We start from the raw sequence: 25,495 nt of genomic DNA, 5'->3' as shown, positions 1-25,495 counted from the left end.
TTACACAACCCTCTTTTAATGCATAACTAATGGAACTGCTTTTCTTCCCAAGTTTGAAAACCTCACATATCTGTCCTACAGATAGAATTCTAACAAAAGGCACCAGGTAAAGGCAAGTGTAAATCATGATTGCATAAATTGATTAAGGTAAACTATAAAAGTTGTTTCAGGAACTCTGGAAGATACTGACAAAAAAGATTAAGTAAGCTAAGGAATGTAATATATAATATAAGGGGTTCTTTAATTCATCAGTGAAAAGGCTTCATGTTCCATGTATGACCTAATCTTGACACCCCAGTTTGTCAGGATCAAATTTTTCTTCTTTCTTTTTTTAAACCTAATAGTACTCCTTCATACTCTAGATAGATGCCTTTGTGTGAGAAGTTGTATGGGGGAAGGGAGGGAATTGGAGAATACATAAAAGCAAAGGAAAAAAAAGCTTTCAAGTAAAATGTAAAAAAAAGTAAAAGGCAAAACAGATATCAAGTTACTTTCAGGAAGAAACCTAAGGGTATGATTTATGATAAATTAAGGGCTTGCACATATGTTTGTTTCATTTTTGAATCTTAATTACAGTTCTTATCACTTTATTTTTTTTTCCACTGTTTAAGGAGTTTTTATTAAAGCAAGAATTTTATAATCCAAATTATGATTCCTTGCTCAGTTATCAATTTTGTTATTTAAAACAATTGATATTCTGACCTATCCTACAGTAAAGAATTACAAATTGAAGAAAGGAATGCTTTAAATTTTTGTACTTTGTTGAAAATTCTTTTCCCAGGGTCTATAAAACATTAATTTGTTTTTATATTTTACTATTTTGGGGGGGGGGGTGTTGTTGTTTTTAAATCAGTAATAATCTAGGACTAGCATTATGTTTGCTAGACCTGGCATTTGCTCGGTATATAAGGTCAAAAGTTTCCTTTTCTTTTTATTTATTTTCTATTTTGCAATGTTTTTTCCCATAATATTTTAAGGTTTTCCCATGCTTAGATATTTTTCTTCGGTGAAGCATGAGTTTCTTTTAATGGTCCCTGCTCAATTTTAAACAGCTGGAATACCAGTGGCACTGTTCACTGCTTTCTGGGTGGCCTCTTCAGCTTGGTGGGCTTGTAGTACAGCTACAGCTTCATCAACTTTAGAACAGAGAGACTATGGAGACTCAAGCATACGAAGAAGTTCTGAATTATCAGTCTCCAACAATATGCCAGTGATTTTTTACCAGCAAGAGTAAGGTGCATGGCTTGAAGGAGAGGAAACAGCCTTTCCTGCAGCATTTGCTTTAGCTCTTGAGGAGGGTCAGATGCCAACATGGAAGCAGTTAAAGAAAGGCTCCTGACCTTGTGCATGAACAGCAGGTTGCAGCGTGGTATTGTGGCTGTGCATTAACATGTTGTGAACTCCCGCAGCATATTTATACTGTGGAACAGTGCGGACAGCAGGAGTAGCTGCAGCAGCTGCAGGAAGTGGACCCATTGTCTGTGTTAATGTGTTAGCAACACACTGTGTGGATATGACTCGTGGAACCTATGAAGAAGTTGGTCTCATAGTACTAAATGGTGGTTTAAGAGCACCTGGGCAGATAAGGCCGGGCATATTTTGGAATGGATGAGGTCTGGCACCCTGAGCAGTCCAGCTAGGACTTGGTCTTAGTTGAGCAATTTGGCTAGGGAGATAGTATGCAGCATGGTTCTGAGTCTGTGGGATAGCTGCCATGACGTAACCTGAAAGAGGTGCTGGCTGGTAGGGGTTGATTATGGGTTTGGACACAGCTCTCACAGTTGCCATTTTCTGCATATACTGGTTACTGAGGTGAGCCTGGTAGTGTTCTTTGCACTGAGCTAAAGCTACATACGATGGCTTCGTAGCCACAATTCTACCATTCATTTCTGTAACTGCTTTAGTAGCTTCTTCTGGGGAGGAGAAACAGATAAAACCAAACCTTTTGCTGCTACCACCGTCCATCATAACCTTTGCACTAGTGATTGTACCAAATGGAGAAAACTCTTTCCAAAGACGTTCATCATCAATTCTATCATCAAGATTTTTCACATACAGATTAACACCCTGGTATCTGGTGATCCTCTCTTGCTTCATCTGTTCAAATCTGCACTTAAGTTCCATCTGCCATTCCACTTTTTTCTGAGCTCAGCCAACGTAAATTTGTTTTCTGTTAAGCTCCTTTCCATTCATCTCATCCCCAGCTTTCTATATATCTTCGTTCCTTTCTAAGCTTACACATCAAAACCTTTGGATTTTCCATTTTTATCAGTCATTACTTTTACATTCAAGGCAGGCCCAAACTTGCCAAAGAGATCCTTGAGGCGCTCATCATCCATGTCTGCTCCAAAATTCTTGATGAAAATGTTGGTAAACTGTTTTGCCCTAGCTCCAAGTTCTGCTTCTCGTTCTTTACGAGATTTAAATTGTCCAACAAATACTTTGCGATCATTTAGAAGCATCCCATTCATTTTTTCAGTAGTTCTTTCAGCTGCTTCCTGTGTTTCAAAATGTACAAATCCATAATCCTTGGAGCCATTTTCATCACAAACCACCTTACATGAAAGGATGTTACCAAAAGCAGAAAAATGTATCATGTAGTGCTTTATTATCAATAGATTTGTCCAAATTTTTAATGAATATGTTTCCCACTACACTTTTGCGAAGTGATAGATCATGCTGACACCACATGATGCGAACTGGCTTGCCTTTTATAACATCAAAATTCATGCTGTCCAAAGTACGCTCCGCATCCATCAGCTTCTGGAAGTTTACATGGGCGTAGCCCAAGGAGCAGTGGGTGATAGATAGTGCCCTGCAGACCTGGATGGAGAGGATGGGCCTGGCCATGCTAAACTTCTCCTAGAGCAAAGAGCATTGCCTAGGTCATGTCGGGGTGTAGATCCCCCACGTAGAGTGAGGCCATAGGCTAGTGGGGGGCACTGGGGTTCATCTCAGCACAGTTGCCCGCAGGGCCACCAGCTGCAACCTTTCTGTAAGAGGAGAGCTAGTGCTGGAGCCAGGGGGAGGGGAGCCAGGACAAGCGCAGAGGAACAAAAGTCAACTGGAATTGAAAACTACTCAACAGCTGCAGAACGAGGTCGATCCGCTACTGCTGGCCACTGGCTTTCAGTTGAGGCTGGGGAGCAAGGGTGACGGTGCCCTCCGGGCAGCGAGAAGGCCTCGATCTCTGGTTCTTCCTTGGAGCTGCTGCAAGGTTGCGGGTGGGTGGGTCTCAGCTGTTTCACCAGCTGAGGGTTATTTTATAAAAAGGAAGAAAAAAATAAAAGTCTCCAGCAGGGGAGTCGCGGATTTTTTGTAAATTTTTGTTTTGTTTTTTAAAAGATTTGTTTAGATTTTTGGGTTGTTTTTTGGTTTTTTTTTGTTTTTTTAATAATAAATGTGTGTTCCGAGCCCAGAGCACACACTCCACACTCTCAGCACTAACCACCAGGGAGAAGGGCACAGTTCTTACCACTTTAAACACTAGTTTAGAATTATCTAGGCATCAAAATACATATTGTTTTTAATTTTATTAAAACTCTTGGGATGATGATGGTTAATAAATTATAGGTTTCAGGTGTCCAATTATATAATACATCATCTGTGTATTGCATTGTGTGTTCACCACCCAAAGTCAAATCTGATTCTGTATCCAAAATATATTTTATTTAGCACTTTTTCCTATGTCATTACATTGATATCAGTAGTAGTAAGAAGTCTCTATGTTTGCTATATTGTATTTTATACTAGCATGAATCAGTGATAGCATGTTAAGATGGAGTCATTTATAAAGTTTATATTTGTAACATGTCAAATATTTTATTTATTAGAAATTTTAAACATATCTTTTACCGCTTTTCTCCTATCCCTCCCCACCCTTCAAAAAATACGATGTTTTTACATAGAGAACAGATATGTTAGCAACATTTTATAAAGGGTTTTGGTGCTTTGTAATGGCAGTGACAAATCTTTATATTAAAAATAATTTAAAAAGTAAAATACTTTCATGTGTTATCAGTAACTTATACTGGTAGGCCGCCCGGTAGAATTACAACTCTTACTGTTGTAAAATATTTACCTTATTCTTTGAGGTAAATGAGATCATTATAAATAACATAAAAGAGAACCTTTTATCAGATACTGGCATTTTAGCTTATAGAGCTAAATACTGCAACAGTCAAATTTAAATATTAAGTATGAGATGGCTTTATGGAGTGGGAAGAGAAAGAAAACCCTTTTTTATATCATTTTTGAATAACTATTTTACAAACATGTTTCCTGCCTTATTTTTAATAGGGTCTTACTGGACAGAGCTTACTCAGACTATGACAGTGTGTTTCGCCATCTGGATTTGGAATTGCTGTCCTCAACACAACATTCTCCAGTCAATCAGTCTGCCAATACCTCAGAAACAAATACCTCGGACAAATCTTTCTCTAAAGACCTCAGTCAGATACTAGTCAATATCAAATCGTGTAGATGGCGGCATTTTAGGCCTCGGACACCATCCCTACATGACAGTGACAATGATGAACTCTCCTGTAGAAAACTATATAGGAGTATAACTCGAACAGGAACAGCACAGCCTGGGACCCCGTCATGCAGTACCTCTACACAAAGTAAAAGCAGTGGTTCAGCACACTTTGGTATGTTTATTTGTTGTGATATACATTGCTGTGGAAATGTCAGGTTTATCAATTTTTTGAATATGTGATTTATTCTTATAGCTGAGTCATTTTCTCTCAAAATAGTTAAAAAAAGAAAGACCTACATTTATTTGAATCCTGTTCATACATGTGTCTTCATTTAAACATACTCAGATAGAAAGGTGTGGTTTATTACTATAGGGTGGGCAAAAGTAGGTATACAGTTGTTCATATGGAAAATAATACAATAATAAATAATAATACAAGAATAATGTGTTTCACATGCTCATAACTGTAATTCTACTTTTGGTCCACCCTGTATTTAATGTATAACAATTCTTTCCTGGGTGCAGTCTGAGAAACACAAGATTAAGCAATTATATTTTCAAAATAATATGAAAAAAATGGACCATAAAATGTTGCTGTTTTTATGTTTGGACACTTCTCTACTCTTTCACTTCGTTTGCATAAAAGTAGACCAGCAAGTCAGTAGATACCCAAAGCTTTATCTGTCACAGTAATTCAGAATAATTTATAAGACACATACTAGTTTTTCATAGAACAGTATTTAGGTTAAAAGATTATTTTAATTTTGTAAACATTGTTAGATAATATTTATTTTAGCATTATAGCTATTTAGTGAAATATTTCTGAAATAAATGCTGTCTAGTTAAAATATTTCTAAAAATTTAGCTATCTATTTTAAAGCATAAATGTGTTGAGGCATGTAGATTATAGAAGTCCACTGTTAAAAATTATGCTACTACAGATTTTTGTAAAAATAAATAAAAATTTTGAAAGGACTATAAAAATATTTATTCTGTTTCCCTAATTATCTGGCAAGGCTACCGTAAAACCTTCTAATAAGTATGAAAATTTGCTTATTCTTAAAGACCTCCAGAAAAGATTTTATAAATAACTTACTTTGTGGTTAGAAAAAAAGTACTATGATGAAGTGGAAGTTTTTCAGCTCATAAGAAGAATAATCATGTTTTAGAAATTAACTAGAAGATAATCTAAGTTATCTGAGGCCTAACAGATTATTTAGAATCCCATTAGTTTCCATCTGTATCATAGAGTCAGTTTGTCTCTGTTTTTATACTCTTAATCAAAATGAAGGAGGACTTATTTATAGTGTCAGTGTAGAGATTATAAAAGGATAAACTTGTAGTGTGTTTTCCCTGATGGAGATTTTCAAGATGTGTAATATTCTTCGAGACTTCTCATTGAAAATTGGCGTGTTTCATCAGTTCCCATCTTTTCCACCTCTTAAAATGGCGAAGTTGAATTTTGTAACCATCCTTAGGATCTTGTAGTGATCTTTTATGTAGAATTGTTTTTCTGTACAACTTAAGTAAACATTGATATTGTAAGACTAACTTGATTTGTGTTGGTCAAAGAATATTGAAAGGTGAACATTGAATAGCAGTACTGTGTTACCAAAAGTTTAGCTGAAAAAAAAAACTACAGTAACTCTGTAATTCTCTTTTTAATTATTTCCTTCCCTTATATATGTGATATAACTTTTAAAAACCGGGTTTATCAATTTTGTTCTGTTGCACTTAATTGTTTTTGATTTTTCCTTCAATTTTACTAGGTCCTACTTATGCTTAGAGAGTAGATGCCTACAGATTGCTGTTGAGTAGCATGTTGTTCTTTCACATTTGTGAATATTCCAGAAATCAAAAGCTTATCTCTTTATGCTCTGTAAAGTGCTTTACAGTGGAGTTACAACGTATATACATTTAAATGAATTTAACTGTAGACACCTGGAGAAAAAAATTAAAAGTTAGTAGTTCAGATGTTATACAGGCTTCTGAATACAATTCTCCTGAAAGAATATAGTTGCAGAGTAGACCTCTGTGGGAGCAGGAGGAGTGAATATTCATTGTTCTCCTGGCAGCATTGATGCTTCATTCGTAGGCTAAGCACCTCACCTCAGGCAGTGTAATTACAGTTTTTAAGATTTTTTTTATAATGTGGCCCACAAATACTACTTCATCTGCAACTCAGCCACAGAAACTCTGATCTAGTCTGATGTCAGAAGAAAAACTTGACTGTATTGGGCTTATTGAAAGAGATGGGTCTTTGTCACATGATGTACTCTTAAGGAATTTTTAAGGCTTAATTTTTACTATCCTGACTTTATTTATTTTTTATTTTATTTTATACTATCCTGACTTTAGAACTTAATCATTGTATAGATGAGTCAGTTTATATACTTGCCTGCTGCTTAAGCCAAATAGGTGGGTTTTGATTTAGCCATTTTTTATTATTCTATCATTGTTTTAAATATTATATGTGTGCTGTGACATTGTGATGCCCTCTGGACTGAATTTTCATTTTTCTAAATAATCATTTGTAAGGGCCTATTTATTCTCATTTTCAAATAGAATTATTCTAAATGAGGGTATCAGGAGACCATTATTTTTAATAAGGGGAATGAACTTTAACACAGCAACTTTTGTTGCCTCTGTTTCAATTGCTCAGAATGTGTTTGCTTCCCAATCTTGGCCATTTTGCGTAGTTGTATGGCTAAAAAGTTCATCTGGTTAGTCAAGTGCTAGAGTTCTGTGTCCTCTAGATACTACACAGCAGAGTGATATACAATGTTGAGGAACTTGGGAGGACTTGCTATATGTGTACTTAGAATTTTCAGGACTAGGTTTTAGCACTTAAGGATAAATTATGTATTTTTAATAATCTTTACTTAATATGTGATTTGGACAGTTTCCAAATCCTAGTGTGTTTTTTTTTTAATCTATAAAAGCACCTTTGAAAATTTACTCTTCATTCAGTGACTGAGTATCATTTGCATGTATTTGAGTTTGGGAAATAACATGTCAGAATTAATACCTTTTATCATAATTAGAAAGGATTCTTTATAATTCAGAAAGACTGAAAACAGTAAAAGTGATTTTTAAACCACCGTTATATGTTCAGGATTTGAATTCCTAGTTCCCAATGCAGTTTCATCAGCGTTCTAAGTTTTCTAAGCTCATATATCTGCACTAAAGACTTAAGCGAATAGGAAATTTGTAGCTAGAATGACATATTCTAAGAATCAATGTCCGTAGCTTACTCAGTGCAATTTACCTCAGTTTGTAACATAAATTATAATCTTACCATAGAGAAAGAACTTTAGATTTGAGCTATTCATTGTTGGATTTTATAAATCTGTGAGACCATAATCCTTCCAAATATGTTTCAGAACTCAGAATTGCAGTCTCAAGTAGTACCATAGTAAAATACATTAATAGTAGTCCTGCAGTTTTACAGTGACATACAGGAGTGGTCTCACTAAATGGAATGTTTGACCACAAAAAATGTCATATTCAAATCAGCCAAGTGAATTCAGGTTCAGTTATACTGTGCCATCAAGTAAATCACCAAACTTCCATTTTCAGATTGGATTTCTGAATCCAGTTCTGGGTAGCAGCTGGTAAATGTTCAAAAACCTCATTCTAAACTATCAGTTCAAGCTTACTGATTAGGAATTCATACTTTAATACTGTCAGGGATCATTTCATTTCTTTAAAAGTTAATGTTTTTCTTTTTTTGTTTTTTATTGTTCAATTACAGTTGTCTGCATTTTCTCCCCACTCCTCCACTTAAAGTTAATGTTTTTCTGTATTAAAATTGTTTCCTGCCTGTGTTCTGCTCAAAGAAGTTTATAATTGAGGGGTGTCTTTTAAAATAGGTGTTTGGGTTTGTTAAGGTTTTTTGTTTTTATTATTTTTTAATGAAGTATACCTTTGGGTAATCTAAAATCCAGTTCTCAAACTGAATTTTTAAATTGTTAATTTTTTTCCTAAGTACCTGTCACCTTCCCCACCTGCACTTCTCTGATCATTTCGGTTACTCTACTCCAGCTACTGGTGCACCCCATGGCAGTTTCCTCGTATAAGCAGTGGGCTTGTAAAATCCTAGATTATTTTATCTGAAGTCCTACCCCAGAGAACTGTAAGAAGCTATCAAAACAACAGTAGTTTATGACTTCTGCCTAGACTCCTCTACTGAGGGCAAATTCAACAACTTTCTTGATCAGGTTATTTTACAGTTGGAGTCTTGTTTAGAAGTTTGTCCATATATTGAACAAAACCTGCCTTCAAATATGTGAAGTCCTGTCATGCTCCTTCACAATTCTCAGCTTTTAATGCTGTCCCTCACATGACTCTTGACTTCCAGACTCCTGTAGGGGCTATATATATGAGATTTTTTAAGCACTTGAGTCAAACAAACTTTTGTTTATTTTTTATTTAAAATCTCATTGGTTTGGGGGTGGGTTTTCCCCCCTTCCACTAGTAAATATCTTTGAGACCTCAGACAAAAGTCTCTTCATCTCTATTATGAGGTTGTAGGAGGAAATCACTAAGGATCCCTCCTGGTCTAAAATTTTTTGGTTCTATGAAGTGATTCTAATTCTGTCTACAAAACCATCTTGTCCATTTTTGTGTGAATTGCAAACTTGACCACCACACCACAGATGGAGATAGACATACAACCTAAAAACTTTCTACTTTGATAGAGATTTAGGGAAATATGGTCATTTTTATTTATTTCCACTTAGCATCTGGTTACACTTTGAATTTTACTGGCATCCAAGCTGTTCTTTGTTTTCTGTATAAATAATAATGTAAACCCCAGTTCAGGTTGTACTTGATCCAGTTTACTACTTTACCAAGCTTTCCTTTCATTCACACAGCCTTTTGGATTGGAATTTTATATCTCAGTAGAAATTTAAAATTTTAGCATCTCGTGGCTGAAAAGGACTACAGTGATCACCTATTTAATCTCTTTTTTATTTTAGATGAATGTACTGAATCCCAAAAGGTTTATAAGTAATTTGCCCACCAGGTATACTCTGCTAGTTATGATAGTCTTCAGAACTAAAATAACAAGATCTCTTGGCCCCCAAACCCATGGTTTTTACTACTGTTGCTTGTAACTCATTTTATCTGTACAATTCTTCTAGATAATTTATCAAAAATATCCAGGGAAAATGTTATAACTAGACTCTAAAATATAGAGATATCTAAGAAATAGGCCTGCATAGTGATCTAAAATGTCAGCTGCATTTTTATTTTATTTAACATTTTTTTAATGTTCAAGTACAGTTTTCTGCCTTTTCCCCCCACCCCTCCTCACCACCCCAGCCCTCCCCACCTCCCTCCTCTGTTTCCACCCCCTTTTGTTATTGTCGATATGTCCTTTATAATAGTTCCCCACAAACCCTTCCCCTATTCCCCTATTGCATTTGTACTTTTAAATCTGTTATTAGTAGGAAGTTAACAGTTACTAAAAAGTGAAGTTCACGAGAGCCTCAGGGACCAAGGATTAAAATGTTGATTTAAATACAGCAGAAATATTTGGAACCTTTATACATATCAAATTCCTACTTACTGTTGCAAAATATTTTATTAAAACACACAACCATAAATCTCTAGCCACTGAGTGCCTGAAACTAATATGATGTTGAATGTCAACTGTAATTGAAAAAAAAAAATTAATTATTTAAAAAAATACAGCCCTGGCTGGTGTGGCTCAGTGGATTGAGTGCCGGCCTGTGAACCAAAGGGTTGCCGGTTCATTTCCCAGTCAGGGCACATGCCTGGGTTGTGGGCCAGGTCCCCAGTTGAGGGCGTACAAGAGGCAACCACACATTGATGTTTCTCTCCCTCTCCTTATCCCTCCTTTCCCCTTCCTTTCCCCTCTCTGGAAATAGATAAATACAATCTTGTTTATAAAATAAAATAAATAAAAAAATACAGATGAGGAAAAAGTAGACATTGAACAAAGGGAAAAACATACACAGAAAAACATCAGCAAAGAATATTTCCATTCACATAAATGGAGTTTTACACATAGATCTTCAGTGAATGCTAAATTATTGATTTCCCAGATCTGTAATGACCTGACCTTCCAGAAATAGTCCCTTTTATAAAAATTTACTGAGCATTCCCTATGAGGAAATGCAAGACTTAGGCAAGTCACTGAAACTTGGAAAATTTTAAAGTGTAAATCTCAAAAAAAAAAAGTTAGCAAAACTAATAAGTTAAGGATCCTTAGGCTTAAACAACTGCTTTTTTAATGTATTTTTAAACATAAAGAGAAATATTATGTCAATAATAAGCATTCAGAACATAATACATTTTTGTAGATTTTCTTCAAGTTTTGACTCAACACATTTCTGTTTTATGGAAATGGTCATGTTGACAGAAAGTTACTTTTTTATGTCAATATTGGGGGATTATCCTATTATCAATAAAAATCTTCCCTGTAGAAATCAGCTCTGAGGATTTCAAACATAGAAAAAGAAACTCATCAAAGGACAGATATCCACTAAATAGATTTGTAACACAGAAACTTTAAAAAATCAATAGAATTTTCTCAACAAGAGATTTTTTTTTTGCGCCTATAGCCCCAAAACATAGTTCAACTCAAGTATAAGAGTCTATATACATACTAATAACTTCTTTCACAATTTTCTGAGTCATTCAAGATATGGTGGAATTTCTACCTAAACATTTTGTAGTTATACAAGTTGGAAGCTTATACTGTTAGGTGAAGATTCTTCAGGAGTTGTAAGTGAAAATTACAAAATTTGATAAAGTGATATTCTAAATAAATTATCAAAATGCAGTTAAAGACAACAATAAATTAGGTTGGCAGTATTTTTAAAACGTTAAACTTGAGATTGCAGAAATTATCATGATTTATAGATTCCCTGGTACCCAGGGATGCATGATAACCCTTTTTTTTGTTTGTTTGTTTTGTTTTGCAATGATTCTTACTCAAACATCACAGCTTCTTAAAGAAGCCTTTAAGGTCAGATGTTGTGATTGTATGTGCTTTTTTTTTCTTTTTTTAATTGGCAAAATGAAAAAAGAAAAAGGTTTCCTTTTTAAAAACTGAACACACTTTTGGGGGGGTAATAAATGAACATTTTTTTGTTTGTTTTTTTTAGAACTGAGCTCTCCATAGACAAACATAAGTAGCATAACACAGTGTCTTTCCTCAGACATCATTCTGTACAGTAAATCAACATAAACAACTTCGTTCTTATTGACTGGATTTTTTCCAGGTGGGTTAATTGGGTGGGGAAAATGAATTAATCTTAACATTTGGAGCCTCTTTTCTTCCTGTTAAACTAAAAGGATGGGTTCTTAAAAAAAAAAAAAAAAGTAATAAACCAAACCTTTTGTTTCATATATACAGGAAATGTTTATAATGGCTAAAATCAGAAAATATGTAGAACAGTTAGTATTATGTTAGGGGTCATCTGAATGCATTGGGACAGTAATATTATAAGTAAACTAAAAACCAAATGGTAATTATCAGATATCTTCTCAAGCTTAGTGCAAAGTTAAATTTCAAATATGTAGATTTTTAAAAAATCTGGTATTACCTTTTTACACAACTTGTGAAGTGAGCAATTCTCTTGCCTATGTTTAACTCAAGAAGTTTAATACTGTTTTTCTTTATACTTAAGCCACTCTTATTAAATGTAGTTGTAAAAATGCTTAAGTTTTCATTTGAAGGTGATCTTTGGCAGGACCATGAGCTTTTGTCAAATGCTTTAATTTTCCACAATTTTTTTAATGCTGGAATTTTAGTATTGTAACATGTGTATGATATTGTGCATTTTTATAAAATGTTTCCTCATCTTACGTTCAGCATTTACAGCCGAACAATACCAGCAACATCAACAACAACTGGCACTAATGCAGAAACAGCAGCTTGCACAAATTCAGCAACAGCAAGCAAATAGTAATTCCTCCACCAACACTTCACAGGTGAGGGATTTGTCTGTCTTATGATTATCCCTCATTGTTTCCCACCAGAGTTCATCTCTAATTACCAACTGTTGTCATAGAACCTTGCATCTAACCAGCAGAAAAGTGGCTTTCGCCTGAATCTACATCATAACCATTCTATACAGGGTTTAGAAAGAACATTACAGGTGAGTATGGAAGCTGTTGCTCTGCTCCCTATTTTAAAAAGTAAAACTAAAAAGCATAGTTAAATGAGATGGAGATCCTATTTCAAGTCTGACTTACAGTCTGTGATGTATGTCTTTAATATATAGCCTTACCTACACCTAGCTCATTATCTTATTATTTTAGTTAGTACTACAATTTAAAATTATCATACTAGAATAACCTCTCTTAGAAAAAATCACTTAAACCTAAAGCATGATAAATGTTTGCCATTTAAACACTTTTAAGGCTTAACAACTCAGATTTGAGCCTCTTATCATCTTGGAAGAAAAATTCATGTAAAAAAATTAAGAGACTTCATAATTTCTAGGCTAAATTCTGATATTTTGTTACTTCCATTCTAAAGGGGTGGTAATCTTACTATCCCAAAGGTACGTTTGGTGATGTGTATATATATGGTAAATTAGGTGAAAGCTATTTACTCATTTATTCATTATATGTACTTGCTAATCACTGAAATGTTTTACAAGCTTATTTCTTGTTCAACATTTTATGCTGGAGGTTTATTGTTTCCACACTGTAGAAGTTTGATTTTGGTAATTGACTTTTCCATGTTATATATTGTCACATATGAAGATCAAAATTTATAGCACTTGAGTTATAAGACTCCTTAAACATCTCTCATATTTATGACTTGTCAAAAGAAAGAAATTGGATGGCCAAAAGGTCCGTATAGTTTTTTCCATAAAAGAAAAGATAAATTTTTCATTTTTACCAATAACTTTAGTGATTTGGATATTTTGAGTGTGTGCGCTATCTGCCACATATTATAACATTGATCTCAAATAATGTCTTGATTTGATTGCTATCCACTTCTACGGATCTACTCGTGATGTACCCATGGCACATCATCCAGCAAGAAATCTCCAGCACAAAGCTTCGCAAACCACTTTTGACATGTTCAGTCAGTCACAGCACCTATTCCATGCACTGCACGAATCTTTTTCTGCATTTCAGTTATGTTTTTACCTTCCTTGAAATAATAAAGCATAATATGCCTCAAATGTTGCATATTTTCTTCCATCTTCAATATTAAAATGACTATACAAAAATTCACTGATTTTAATGTTTCTTTTTTAAATGCATGCTGATATGACAGCTGTCACAGTATAGTCTAACAAAATTGTTTCAAATGAAGTTAAAGACAGCTAAGCGCTACTAAAGCCATCTTTGGCGGGGGGGGGGGGAACAAACGAACTTTTGGCCAACCCAGTATTTTAGTGGTTCGCCACTTTTGATTATATTCAAACTGATTTTGCTATACCTGTGTAGCTTTAATATTAATTTCAAACTAAGTGATGATGAATAGATTTGTTTTTATTTTCTCTTTAGGGTTTTGTTTCTAAGACTTTGGATTCTGCTAGTGCTCAATTTGCTGCTTCTGCTTTGGTGACATCAGAACAACTGATGGGATTCAAGATGAAGGATGATGTGGTGCTTGGGATTGGGGTGAATGGCGTCCTTCCAGCCTCAGGTAAGGATAAAGACAATTGAGTGGTTTTGATAAGATTTGTAACACGTTCCTCTAATAAACAGCCAAGTTGCAAATTGTTTAGATGCTTCTCTCTTTTTCTCCAGGAGTATATAAGGGCTTACACCTCAGTAGTACTACACCAACAACACCAGTACATATGAGTCCATCAGCAGCAGGTTCAACTTTGTTACAACCTTCAAACATGACACAGACTTCAAGTTCCCACAGTGCACTGAGTCATCCAGTAACTGCTGCCAATTCTGCAACAACTCAGGTTCTGATTGGGAACAACATTCGATTAACTGTCCCTTCGTCAGTTGCCGCTGTAAACTCTATCACCCCCGTAAATGCACGGCACATACCCAGGACTTTAAGTGCTGTTCCATCATCTGCCTTAAAGCTGGCTGCCACAGCAAACTGTCAAGTTTCCAAGGTTTCGTCTTCATCCTCTGTAGATTCAGCTCCAAGGTGAGCAGTCATTTTAAGATTAAAATGTTTGAAAAATGAATTCTAACTTAAAGTCTCAGGCATTGCTCTCTACGTATTGCTTTGTGGTTTTTATACTTTTCTTTATATACATTAAAAATGTATAGAAGAGAATTCCTTACTTATTTAAGAACTAAAGAGATAAATATAATTCAGTATTGTTGAAAATTTGGACTAAATGGTATAGTGAATATTACATATATAAGTTGTGATTTGGTCATCACTTTCTTACTGTGACAATAGCTTATAATGTTCTTACTCCTCTAGCTCTGGATGGATGGGGTTCTCTTTTGAATACTTATTTGTCTGTGATTTCTCCCACTGCTTTTGTGTAGACAGAACTGATAGAAGTCACATGGCTACCATGCTAAGCTGCTCTTAATAATGTAAAGGCCTACAGTCTTCATGCCAGGTCGTCTTTTAATCAAACCATTGTTTTCTGTGCTAACTTGTCTTCTTGGGTTTCAATAGACTGTTTAGAATCTTTGCTCAATCTCTATTCTGTTTTAAATATTAATGGTAATTAAAGTCCTCATAATTACAGAGTACTATGGGAAAATAAAAACAAAGACAAGTTTTCGGTGTAGTTAGAAGACAGCATAAAGGTGAAAAGTTAAATAATGTTGATCATAAATAATAGGTGAAAATAATTCTAGAAGTATCACAAAACATTATATGCTTTGTCAAGCTTATTGTATAGATTATGACTATAATTTCAATATAAGGAGACATCTTTTCATACCAGGAGTGTTCTGGCAATGTTCTACATAATAAGATTAGATTTGATCTTGGTTGGGCAGAGAAGAGGAAGACAGAGAGCTCTGGAAATATAAGTGTATATAGAGGTTTACAAGTAAACTAGTTTTTCTAGAGGCTTGGGAAGGTACGTAGTTGAAGTTGGAGTGGTAGGAAAAGGCCAGACTGATATTTAGACTTCCTCAGCTGGCAGTGGCCTGGAAGGAGGAGCAGGGTTTGTTAGCAACAGGCTGTAGCCTTTAGTTTCTAAACCCATGTATCCCTGTCTGTTTCTGAACTTAGTAGTCATTGTCTGCTCAATACTAATCCATTCTTATTAGTATCCTGGGTTTAGTCACAGCTAGTCAATCAATTATATAGTTCTTAAATATATACTATGTGGCTTTTGTCACTATAGAATTGTATAGCCGTGGAACACTTGCAGTGTATGGAAAACTTTTTATATAGCTTATTTTAGTCCCTTTGTTTTAAAGCTAGGAAACAGATCCAGAGAAGTTAATTGACAAAGTGCACTGAGCAGTCTGGGTGCTGGAACAACTAAGACCCTGGTCTTCTGACTCCCAGCTCAGTAGCTGTCCTGCTCTACTCTGTAAATAAAACCTTTGAAGTCCTGACATGTATGTTCCTTTTTTTAAACTCTTGTGAAAGATTTAATAGAGGAAGAAGTTGAAACCAAAAACTAAAGCTTGGGAATTCTTTGTGTTTTTACTGTCTGGGTTGCTTGAGTGGTATAGTACTACAGTTCTGTTGATAATATAGTTGATCATGGAATTTATAAGTCTGACTTGTGATTTTGTATTTCTGATAATAAATTAAAAGTTTATATTCCTCTACATGCTATCTTGTCCCAAAAGAGTTAAATTTCTTTCTATTATTAAAAATATTTAAACTTTTTATTGGGAAAATGGTCTTGGTTTATTTAATTTATATTTGTTAGATTTGTTGCAGAAAAGTAATTTATTGAACTTTATTTCAACAGGGAAAATCATGAATCAGAGAAGCCAGCACTGAACAACATAGCAGACAAGACAGTTGCGATGGAGGTGACGTAGCTTTCTCAGGAGTGGGGCTGCAGCCTGGGACTTGATTAGGTGCTATGCATCAGGAGCATTCTGAATGCAGGGGATGATGGGATGCAGCACATGAATTTCTGTGCAGCTGTGGGGACTTGACAGCAATGCTCATCTCTCATGCTTCAATTTTTCTTTTCTTACTGTTAATAGGAAAAATCACATCTGTAAATTAAGAATACAGCAATTATCTGTACAGTACTGCATATTTGTAATACCCTTGTATATATGTTACTTGAATACAGAAATGTTCATTTGTGATGCTTTGCACTTGGGGGTGGGGGGTGGGAGGGAAATAACTTGCAACAAAGAGTGTGAGATGTGAGATTGTATAGAGATGAAGTGTCATCACATCATGTGCATGGTGCGGAACCTGCTGTTTTATCTATTTATTGTGCCGTGTTTACAGTTTTTTGTACACTGTACCTTCATTGGTTCCTGTGCTGTAGTAAATGTGTTAGGTAGCTGTGGACTCCTTGGTATTTTGTAAATGGTATAACATAACTTGGTTCCCCTCTGGGTCCCTGAGTTTTCTGTGTATCGTGTGAAAAAAAAAATGGTGACATACATACAGAATTTTACAAAAAAAAAAAGGCATCAGTGTTTAAAAAAACAAAAAATGGGGAATGTACTATTAAATGGGGATCATCCTGGTCTACTATCATTAGGATAAGTAACAAGCTAAAAATGAAGTCTCTTGAATCTTCCCTTCCCCACTTGCCCACAAAGCTGTGGGCAGTTTCTGGTACTTAAAGCACTAATGTTATGTTGCTGCTCTACAAACAGCCCAGTAGTCCCATTTCCTTCTACACCAAAAAGTGTTAAATCAAGTATGCAAATGGAGTCCTTACAACTGGAGTTTATGTTGTCTTGCCCTTTTTTTTTTTTAGCACAAAAGAAATTGTACTTCTTTTATTGTCGAATTGTTTAAAAGACTTCATTCTTTACTTGTTCTTACAAAAAGGATATAAGGGAAAAGAATGCAGTAGTTGCTGTACGTGTATCATCATTCCAGTTTCTAAAAACAGCCAGCCAGCTTTTTTCCTTTTAAGATTCTCCAGAAGGCTGCAAGGCCAGAACCACAAATATCGGGTGCCTTCCTTTGGAAATATTTGACCTCTCTTCTGTGAAGAGAATGGTACTTAACAGACTACTACCAGTGCTTTGTCAGTACCGAAGTCTGAATGCCCAGTCCAATGGCATACATTATCCTTAAGGTTTTTAATCCCACCTGGAAAAATTGTGATAGAATTCTCACAAAATAAACCCAGGGCATTACATGTTGACAAACTAATGTCTGGTGGTCTTTTGCTTTTATTTTCACCCCAAGAACTTTTGTCTGACTTTAATTTAAAAATATTCTTCAGAGTGAGCCAGTGTGGCTCAGTTGGTTGGAGTGTCATCCTGTAAACCAAAGGGTTGTGGTTTTGATTCCCAGTCAGGGCATATGCCTAGGTTGTGGTTTGGTCAAGGCACATTTGACAGGCAGCCAATCGATGTTTTCTCTCACATTTTCTCTCTCCCTTTCCCCCGCCATTCCCTTCTCTCTAAGGTCAATAAGCATGTCCTTGGGTGAGGATTTTTATTTAAAAAACATTCAGCAAAGGGGGGCATGCAAATAAGAGTGAAGACTTGATCTATTATTTTCAACAATTATTTATTGAATGATTACTCTGCTTGGGACTACTTTCAGTCCTATAGCAGTGAAAAAATTTCTTGCTCTCCCTCATGGAGTTTATAATCTTATTAGGTAATTAAAACCAAAATGAACAAGTACGATTTAAATGGTATTATGGCATAAAGGGGAAAGTAATGCAAGGAAGGGGGAGAAGCAGTGCCAGGATGGAGTGGAGGGTGGGAAAGGAAGGTGATTCCATTTGATCAGAGACTTGGAATTGGGAGGAAAGCATTATAGGCAGGGAGAATAGGGACAGAGATCCTGAAGTGAGAGTGCCTGGCTTACTAAAGAAACGGCAGTGTGGCTGGTGCAGCAGGAAAGAGAATAGTCCATGGGTCAGGAAGTCAGTGGGTCAGGAGCCTGCTTGTAGAGGGCCTGGGAGGTGATGTTGAGGACTTTGGGTTTTCCTCTACTTGAGAAAAGAGTTTGGAGCAGAGGAATGATGGGATCTGAACAGGCTGATTCTGTCTTTGGTGTTCAGACAGACTTCAGGGGGAGCCCAGTTAGGTTGTAAAGTATAATAATCGAAGTGAGAGACAGTAGTGGTAAGTAGTTGGATTTTGTTTATATTTTAAAATTTGACCCAGTAAACTTTGCTCACTGAGTTAAGTGTGAGGAACATGAGAAAACTATGATTTGAGGATGACTCCAAGGTATTTGGCCTGAGCAACTGGCCACAGTTGGAAAGCAGTGTGGGAGGAGTGAGTTTGGAGGAAGCTCAGTTTTGGGCTGTTGGAGGTCTCCATTAGATATCCAACTAGAGATGTCAGGTACGCAGTTGGCATATATAAATTTGATACTTGGAGGAGAGGTCTGGGTTGGAGGACAAAACTTGAGTCATCTTCATAGATGTTTTTAAAAACCATGAATCTGGGTGAGATCAAGAGTGGGATTAAATCTTGGTGTAGTAAACACAGCTGTCATCGATTGAGTGTTTTCTCACTTTTAAGAGAATTCCCTGTACAGTTTGGATAACTTCTGTTTATTCTGTTCTATGTTCTTTAAGAACATAGTAACTGATCAATGTGACTAAAAATTTAAACTGCTGGTTCAAATGTACTCAAATAATTAGGATTAGAATTAAAATTTCTAAATGAAACCTAGCAGATAGAATCAGGCCTGGGCCCACAAAATGCCCAGAATGCCTACTGGATTGGGGAACAAGAAAATGAGTCCTCATCAAGCATACCCATTTGAAATGAGTTGCATGGGTGAGGGTTGAAGCAGCAGATAGTCAAGTGGTGATCAACACCCATGTAGCATTTACTCTCTTACTTGACCATACCAACTCCTGAGATGCAAATTAGTATCATTCACATTATAATAAGGAAATTTACTCAAAACTGCATCTTTGGTCTCAGTTCCTTGCCATTTTTCCATATACTCTACCAGGGGTGTCCAACCTTTTGGCATCTCTGGGTCACACTGGAAGAAGAAGAGTTGTCTTAGGCCACACATTAAATACACAAACACTAACAAAAACAAAAACATCTCATAATGTTTTAAGTAAATTTACAGTTTTGGGTTGGGCTGTATTCATAGCCGTTCTAGGCAGCATGCGGGCTGTGTGTTTGACACCCTACGCCAATGTTGTATTAGCCTGAGGTGAAGGACTTAATGTAAAGGAGTAAAATAAACACTAAGATATTAGGAAAAGGGAGAAACCAGGTCATCAAGGGAACTTTGACATCTAGTCTGGTTAATAACTACCACTTACTGTGTACTTACAATGTAACATCCTCTACATAGTGATTATCTCATTTAATCCTCACAACCACCCTGCTAAGGATTATCAACCTATTGTATGTGAGATTTACTTGATTACACAGTGATTGACAGTCCAGGATTTGAACTCATCGGCCAGATTCCAAAGCTGCTGCCATTTGTATCCCCCTACTTACTGGGTAAGCCAGGAAACAGATTTCTAATATAACTTCTTAGTAACCTTTTTCCCTGTTTTGTTCCTAAAGAAATTGGTATTGTTGATTCTGTTACTCTGGCGTTATTATGCTAGTGTCCATTTCATGAGCAGAAGGCCAAAAAGCTCCCAAACTATGAATTCACCCTAGGTATAAACTGTGTTTCCCCCCAACGACATTGTTTTCTGAATTGCAAATGTAGGAGGGTTCCCCCCCCCCATGAATATTATAACAATGTAGAATATGCTACAATGTTAATGTGTAATAAGTTACATTCAGGTAAGCAGGATTTCACATTCCTCACTAATACTTAGTAGAGTAGATCTTTTGTCTATTTTATGTATTGATCTACATGAATTCTTTCAAAGAAAGAATCTATGTTGATGTTTGAAAGTAACAGCAAAAGGAATTAATAGAGGCATCATACATTGATTCAACAAATATTTATTAACTATGCCAGGCACTATTGTAGGGGACAGCAATAATTGAAGTTCCTGCCTTCATGCACCTGACATTGTATTGATAGTAGGATATGCACTGAAGAGTAATGTAGGCAAAATTATGCAAACATTAAAATTAGTATTAACATAAAATGTCTAATGTAGTCATCTTCAGACTTTCAAAATAAGTATATAACATTTATCCAGCTTTGGAAATTATCTGTGGAATATATTATTGCAAGGATCAGACAACAATTTCAGTATATTCTCACCAGATTATATTGTGAACAAATTACACAGGCAAAATGTAAAACCATGCATCTTGCAAGAGAATCCAGTCTTAGAGAATAATCTGCCCTACTTTTGTAGTTCCATAAAACAAAAAGGTGTTGGTCTGTAGACTATCAGTGTTATAGAGCATTCGTCTTTACTGAAAACTATTTCTGACCACCTGAATGAGTTGCCTGTAGCTGCACTAATAAATGACCACAGTGCTGGCTTAAAACAGAAATTTAGTCTCAGTTCTGAAGTCCAAAATAAGTTTCAATGAGCTATAGTCATGGTGTCAGGAGGGTCATGCCCCCTTTGGAGGCTCTAGGGGAGAATCCGTTTCCTGCCTGACATACCTTAGTGTATGATGGCATCACTCCACAGTTTTCACGTTCATTGTCTTCTCCTCCGAGTGTCTGAAATCTCTGCCTTTCTCTTACAAGGGTACATGTGATTACATGTGGAGCAAACCCAGATAATCCAGAATAAATCCTTCGAGATCCTTGATTTAATCATTGTTTGCCATACAAGGTAATATTCACTGGGGATTATCATTTGCACATATTTTTGCCACAGAAAATTGTGGATTGCCTGAAAACAATCTAGAAAGATGAGGCAGGCTATGACTCAAAACATTGCAAGGAATATAGTTAGAATAATCATTGATTTTGTTCAACAAATACCAAAATTGTGGGAACAAGAGCGTTCCCTCCTCACCCATCCACAATTTTGATTCTGGGGAAATATTTATGATTGTTGTAAGAACTATGCAAGTTTACAGTAAATGAATTTAAGGTATGGATAGTCCTTAGAAGTTAAGTAAAAGTTCACTGTTGGTTTAATGTATATAAGAAAGTTGATAATGTTGTTATAGTCAAATTAGGGATTCTTTAGATAAATCTTACTTCCAAGGTAAACATAAAAGCAACTCTAATTTCCATTAGACTGACAGCGATTTTCAACTGGTGACACAAGAATTTTTAAAACATGCACTACCTGACTAGTCCATGGCACTGACCTCTTTTCCCTTTGGTTGCCAAATAAAAGATGACAACAGCCAACACAACAATAGCCATCTGCTGTGAATGAATTAAAATTATACTTTCTTTTGTCAAATTGGCAAAAAATATATTTTTGGTATGTTGCAGAATTTTAGTAATTTATGTGTGCCATGAGATGAAAAAGGTTGAAAATCACTGGACTAATCTGATTTGACTCATCAAATTTTGTTTATCATTTGCCCTATTGACTCTAAACTCCCAAGCTTGTGCTGCTCAATATGCTAGCTATTAACCACATGAATACTTAATTTAAATTAAATAAAGATTCAGCGTCTTAAGGTCACTAGCCACATTTCAAATGCTTTAAAGTTATTTGGCATAGTGACCATTATATTGTACAAAACATATATAGGACATTAACATCACTGCAGAAAGTTCTATTAAACAGTGGTGTTCCAAAGCCAAATAAATATACTAGGTCAGTCCAGAAAGAGTCCAGCCAATTTTAATATAACGAGTGGTTTAGGCAACATTGATGTGACCTGACAGCCAAGGAGAGTGGACTGGAATGTGCATGTATGAACGATGACGATTTTCCTGTTCTACTAAGTGGGAGTAGTAGATGCTGTTGAGTGAGCATGTGTCCTCTATGGCCCTTGCATTCATAATGACTGAACAAGTAGAGCAATGGATCTGCATCAAATTTTGCATTAAGCTTGAACATTCCTTCACAGAAACTGTTCAGATGATTCAAATCGCTGTCAGGGATGATGCAATGAGTGCAGCACAAATAAACGTGGCACAAAGACTTCTAAGATGGTTGAAAATCTGTTGAAAGTGATCCACGTTCTAGAAGGCCTGCAACAAGCAGAATGCCTGAGAATGTTGAACGTCTATGGGCTGCAATCCACAAAGATTGGCAACTGACAGTGCAAGAACTAGAAGATGATCCAGGGATTCCAAAAACTGTCCAAGATTTTGACGCAAGATTTTGGCATGAGAGGTTTCATGGGAAAATTTGTTCCATGGCTTCTGCTACCACAGCACAAGGAATATCGTGACGCAGTTGCTAATGACTTGATTCAAACAACTACTAATGAACTAGATTTCCTAAAGAAAGTCATAACCGGAAATGAATCATGAGTCTATGGCTATGATCCAAAAATGAAGGGCCAATCTCAAATAAAGTCACCTGGTTCTCCACTCCCAAAGGAAGGTGCGGCCAAGTTCCAGCAAGATTAAGACCACATTCACTGTTTTTTTGATTGGGAAGGTGTTGTCCATCTTGAGTATGCCCCTCCAAGCCAAACAATTAATAAGGAATACTACCTCAACATTCTTTGTCAGTTGAGAGATACAATACAACAAAAACAGCCACAGTTGTTTTGGGGCAACTGTGCTATGGGCAACTGGTGATTGGCAGTTTCATCATGACAATGCACCAGCTAATGTATCATGTCCTGTGCAGAGTTCTTTGGCAAAACATCAAATCACTCAGGTGACTCAGCCCCCCTATTAGCCCAGATGTGGCACCCTGCAATTTCTGGCTTTTCCCAACACTAAAATCACCTTTGAAAGAGAAGAGATTTCAGACCGTCAATGAGATTCAGGTTACAACAGGGCAGCTGATGGCAATTCCAACAAAGGATTTTGCAGTGTTTTGAACAGTGGAAGATATGCTGGGAGAACTGTGTGAGGTCCCAAGGTGCCTACTTGGTAGGGGACTGAGGCATCATTGTCCTATGTACAATGTTTCTTGTATCTTCAATAAATGCCTCTGTTTTTCATATGGCTAGATACCTTCCAGACAGACCTCTTATGATCTGTTTATTGATCATTTCCATTTGGATGTGTTCAACACATTTCAAATTCAACATGTTCCACGCTAAGATCAACTCTTCCTCCTCATCACTAAAACAGAACCCACATGTGCAATTTGGTTCTTCACCGTCTTACTGAGCCAGAAATCCGAGTCATCATCATTTTTTCTCCTACCTAACTTTTCACATCCATCAGGCAAAATGCTTATTTAACTTTCTTATGTGTTCAACTGGTATGCTTTCCGTATCCACTGCTGCTACATTTGTTTAAGCCACCATAGTCTGTCTTCTGGACCATGGCTGCAGTTTCTCTAAACCTTTCCTCATCTCATTCTGCTGCTAGAGTACCCTTTCTAAAACTCAAATCTGACTAATGCTTTTGGGGTGAATTCCAGACGTCTTCGCATGGTTTACAAAGACCATCTTTGGCCATTTTCCTTGTCACAATTCTCTACTCCATCCCTAATCTTAGCTAACATTTGTTAACCACTAATTAAGCACAGCACTGCTCTAACCTCTGTTTTCACTATTTCGTGTAACCCTCATAACCAAGGTCAGTGGGTATAGTTATACAGGTTTTCTGATATTAACTATATGGTCCCATGTAAATGGCAAAAACAAAAAACAATAAAACAATTTATAGATGAGTAATCAGAGGGAAAAAGCAACCTGCCCAGGTGAGATGTAACTCCAAGCTATTTTAACTCCTGAGTCCACACAGGTAAATGAAGGCCACATGTTTAAAATGGCAGGTTAGCTTCAGTGAGAACAAGTGCAAAGTATTGTGCAATTGTGGATAAATAATACAGACCACATGTAGAAGATTATGTATTCAAAGTTAAGAGTTTTAAAAATTAAAGAGGCTTCACTTCAAGAAAGAAATATTCCCTCTTTATATATAAAGTTGGAAACGGGAAGAAATTTTCACAACTGCTCTCCCTTTTATAAAGTGAAGCAATATATCTTTGACTTGTTGACCATTCCAGGAAACTCAACAATTTGGGCATAAAAACATCCTGTAGTACCATTTTCATTATTCTCAATTTTGGATGTTGTAGGGAAAATGGAGTCAGTCAGGATCTCTCAACTGGATGCCCGGGTGACTGCGACTTGGTACTGTTCATGTGGCCTTGAGCGAAGGTCCGCATACGTAGACTGAAGCTCTGTTACATAACTGAAGGTCAGTATTGGCACCCTGCCAACTTTCTGACATTTAGTATATAAGGGAGTTGGGACTTCCTGTAGTGCAACTCGCGGCTTGTGGTGCATGTGGATCGTCCCATCCCAGAATAAAGGCATGTCAGGCATCCCAACAGCTCCATGAATTTTCTTACGTCTGCCCGAATCCCAGTGTGAGCCTGCCCAGACTTGAATGGCTGCAGGACAGGTTTATACAAAGAACATCAGAAATGGTAAATATGTATAAAATACAAAAAACGTTTTTCTTACATTTTATTTTTAAAAAATAATTGATTTTTGCAGCAGAAAATAAGATCAGTATATTATGGCATTATAACATAAGGAGAAAGAAAATGTGTGACCATAGTAACACAAAAGTCAGGGAAAGGAGGGGGCTTAAGGGCCTTAGTCAATACCTTGAAGTTGTATATTATCACTTGAAATTAAACTATGATGAGTTAAAGATGAAAACTTAAATCCTAACCCAACCACTAAAATAACAAAATAGTTATAGCTAATAAGCCAGGAAAGAAGATAAAGTCATAAATAATATCCTATTGGCCCAAAAGACAGCAGAGAAGAAAAAGGAGCAGAAAGATAAATAGAAAGCAAATATGATTATAGTCAATTTAAACCAAACCATATCAATAGTAATAATGTTAAGTGCTAGTGGTCTAAACAATCCAATTAAAAGGCAAAGACTGTCAGATTATATAAAAGAATAAACCCATCTGTGCATTGCCTATAAGAAAC

The 25,495-nt window shown here is 36.1% G+C and overlaps 1 protein-coding gene and 1 pseudogene across 6 annotated transcripts in view; one reads left to right on the top strand and one right to left on the bottom strand.

Moving 5' to 3' along the window:
- EPC1 (enhancer of polycomb homolog 1) overlaps positions 1 to 17,729 on the top strand; it is a 107,617-nt gene extending 89,888 nt beyond the window's left edge. For 3 of the 6 annotated variants that reach the window (XM_024574874.3, XM_024574872.3, XM_053923325.1), the window contains 6 exons: positions 4,300 to 4,649; positions 12,327 to 12,445; positions 12,526 to 12,612; positions 13,982 to 14,123; positions 14,228 to 14,591; positions 16,345 to 17,729. In XM_024574874.3, the coding sequence (XP_024430642.1) occupies positions 4,300 to 4,649; positions 12,327 to 12,445; positions 12,526 to 12,612; positions 13,982 to 14,123; positions 14,228 to 14,591; positions 16,345 to 16,417 (1,135 nt within the window). In that variant the 3' untranslated portion in view covers positions 16,418 to 17,729. Of the gene's footprint in view, positions 1 to 4,299; positions 4,650 to 12,326; positions 12,446 to 12,493; positions 12,613 to 13,981; positions 14,124 to 14,227; positions 14,592 to 16,344 lie in introns of those variants that run through there. The other 3 variants (XM_024574877.3, XM_024574873.3, XR_008426746.2) reach the window with 2 other exon arrangements.
- LOC112317789 (polyadenylate-binding protein 1 pseudogene) lies at positions 62 to 3,291 on the bottom strand (annotated as a pseudogene).
- Positions 17,730 to 25,495: the final 7,766 nt, after the last annotated feature.

Source organism: Desmodus rotundus, chromosome 4, assembly GCF_022682495.2.
Source record: "Desmodus rotundus isolate HL8 chromosome 4, HLdesRot8A.1, whole genome shotgun sequence".
NCBI classification, from domain to species: Eukaryota; Metazoa; Chordata; class Mammalia; order Chiroptera; family Phyllostomidae; genus Desmodus; species Desmodus rotundus.
This window is presented reverse-complemented; position numbering and strand designations above follow the sequence as displayed.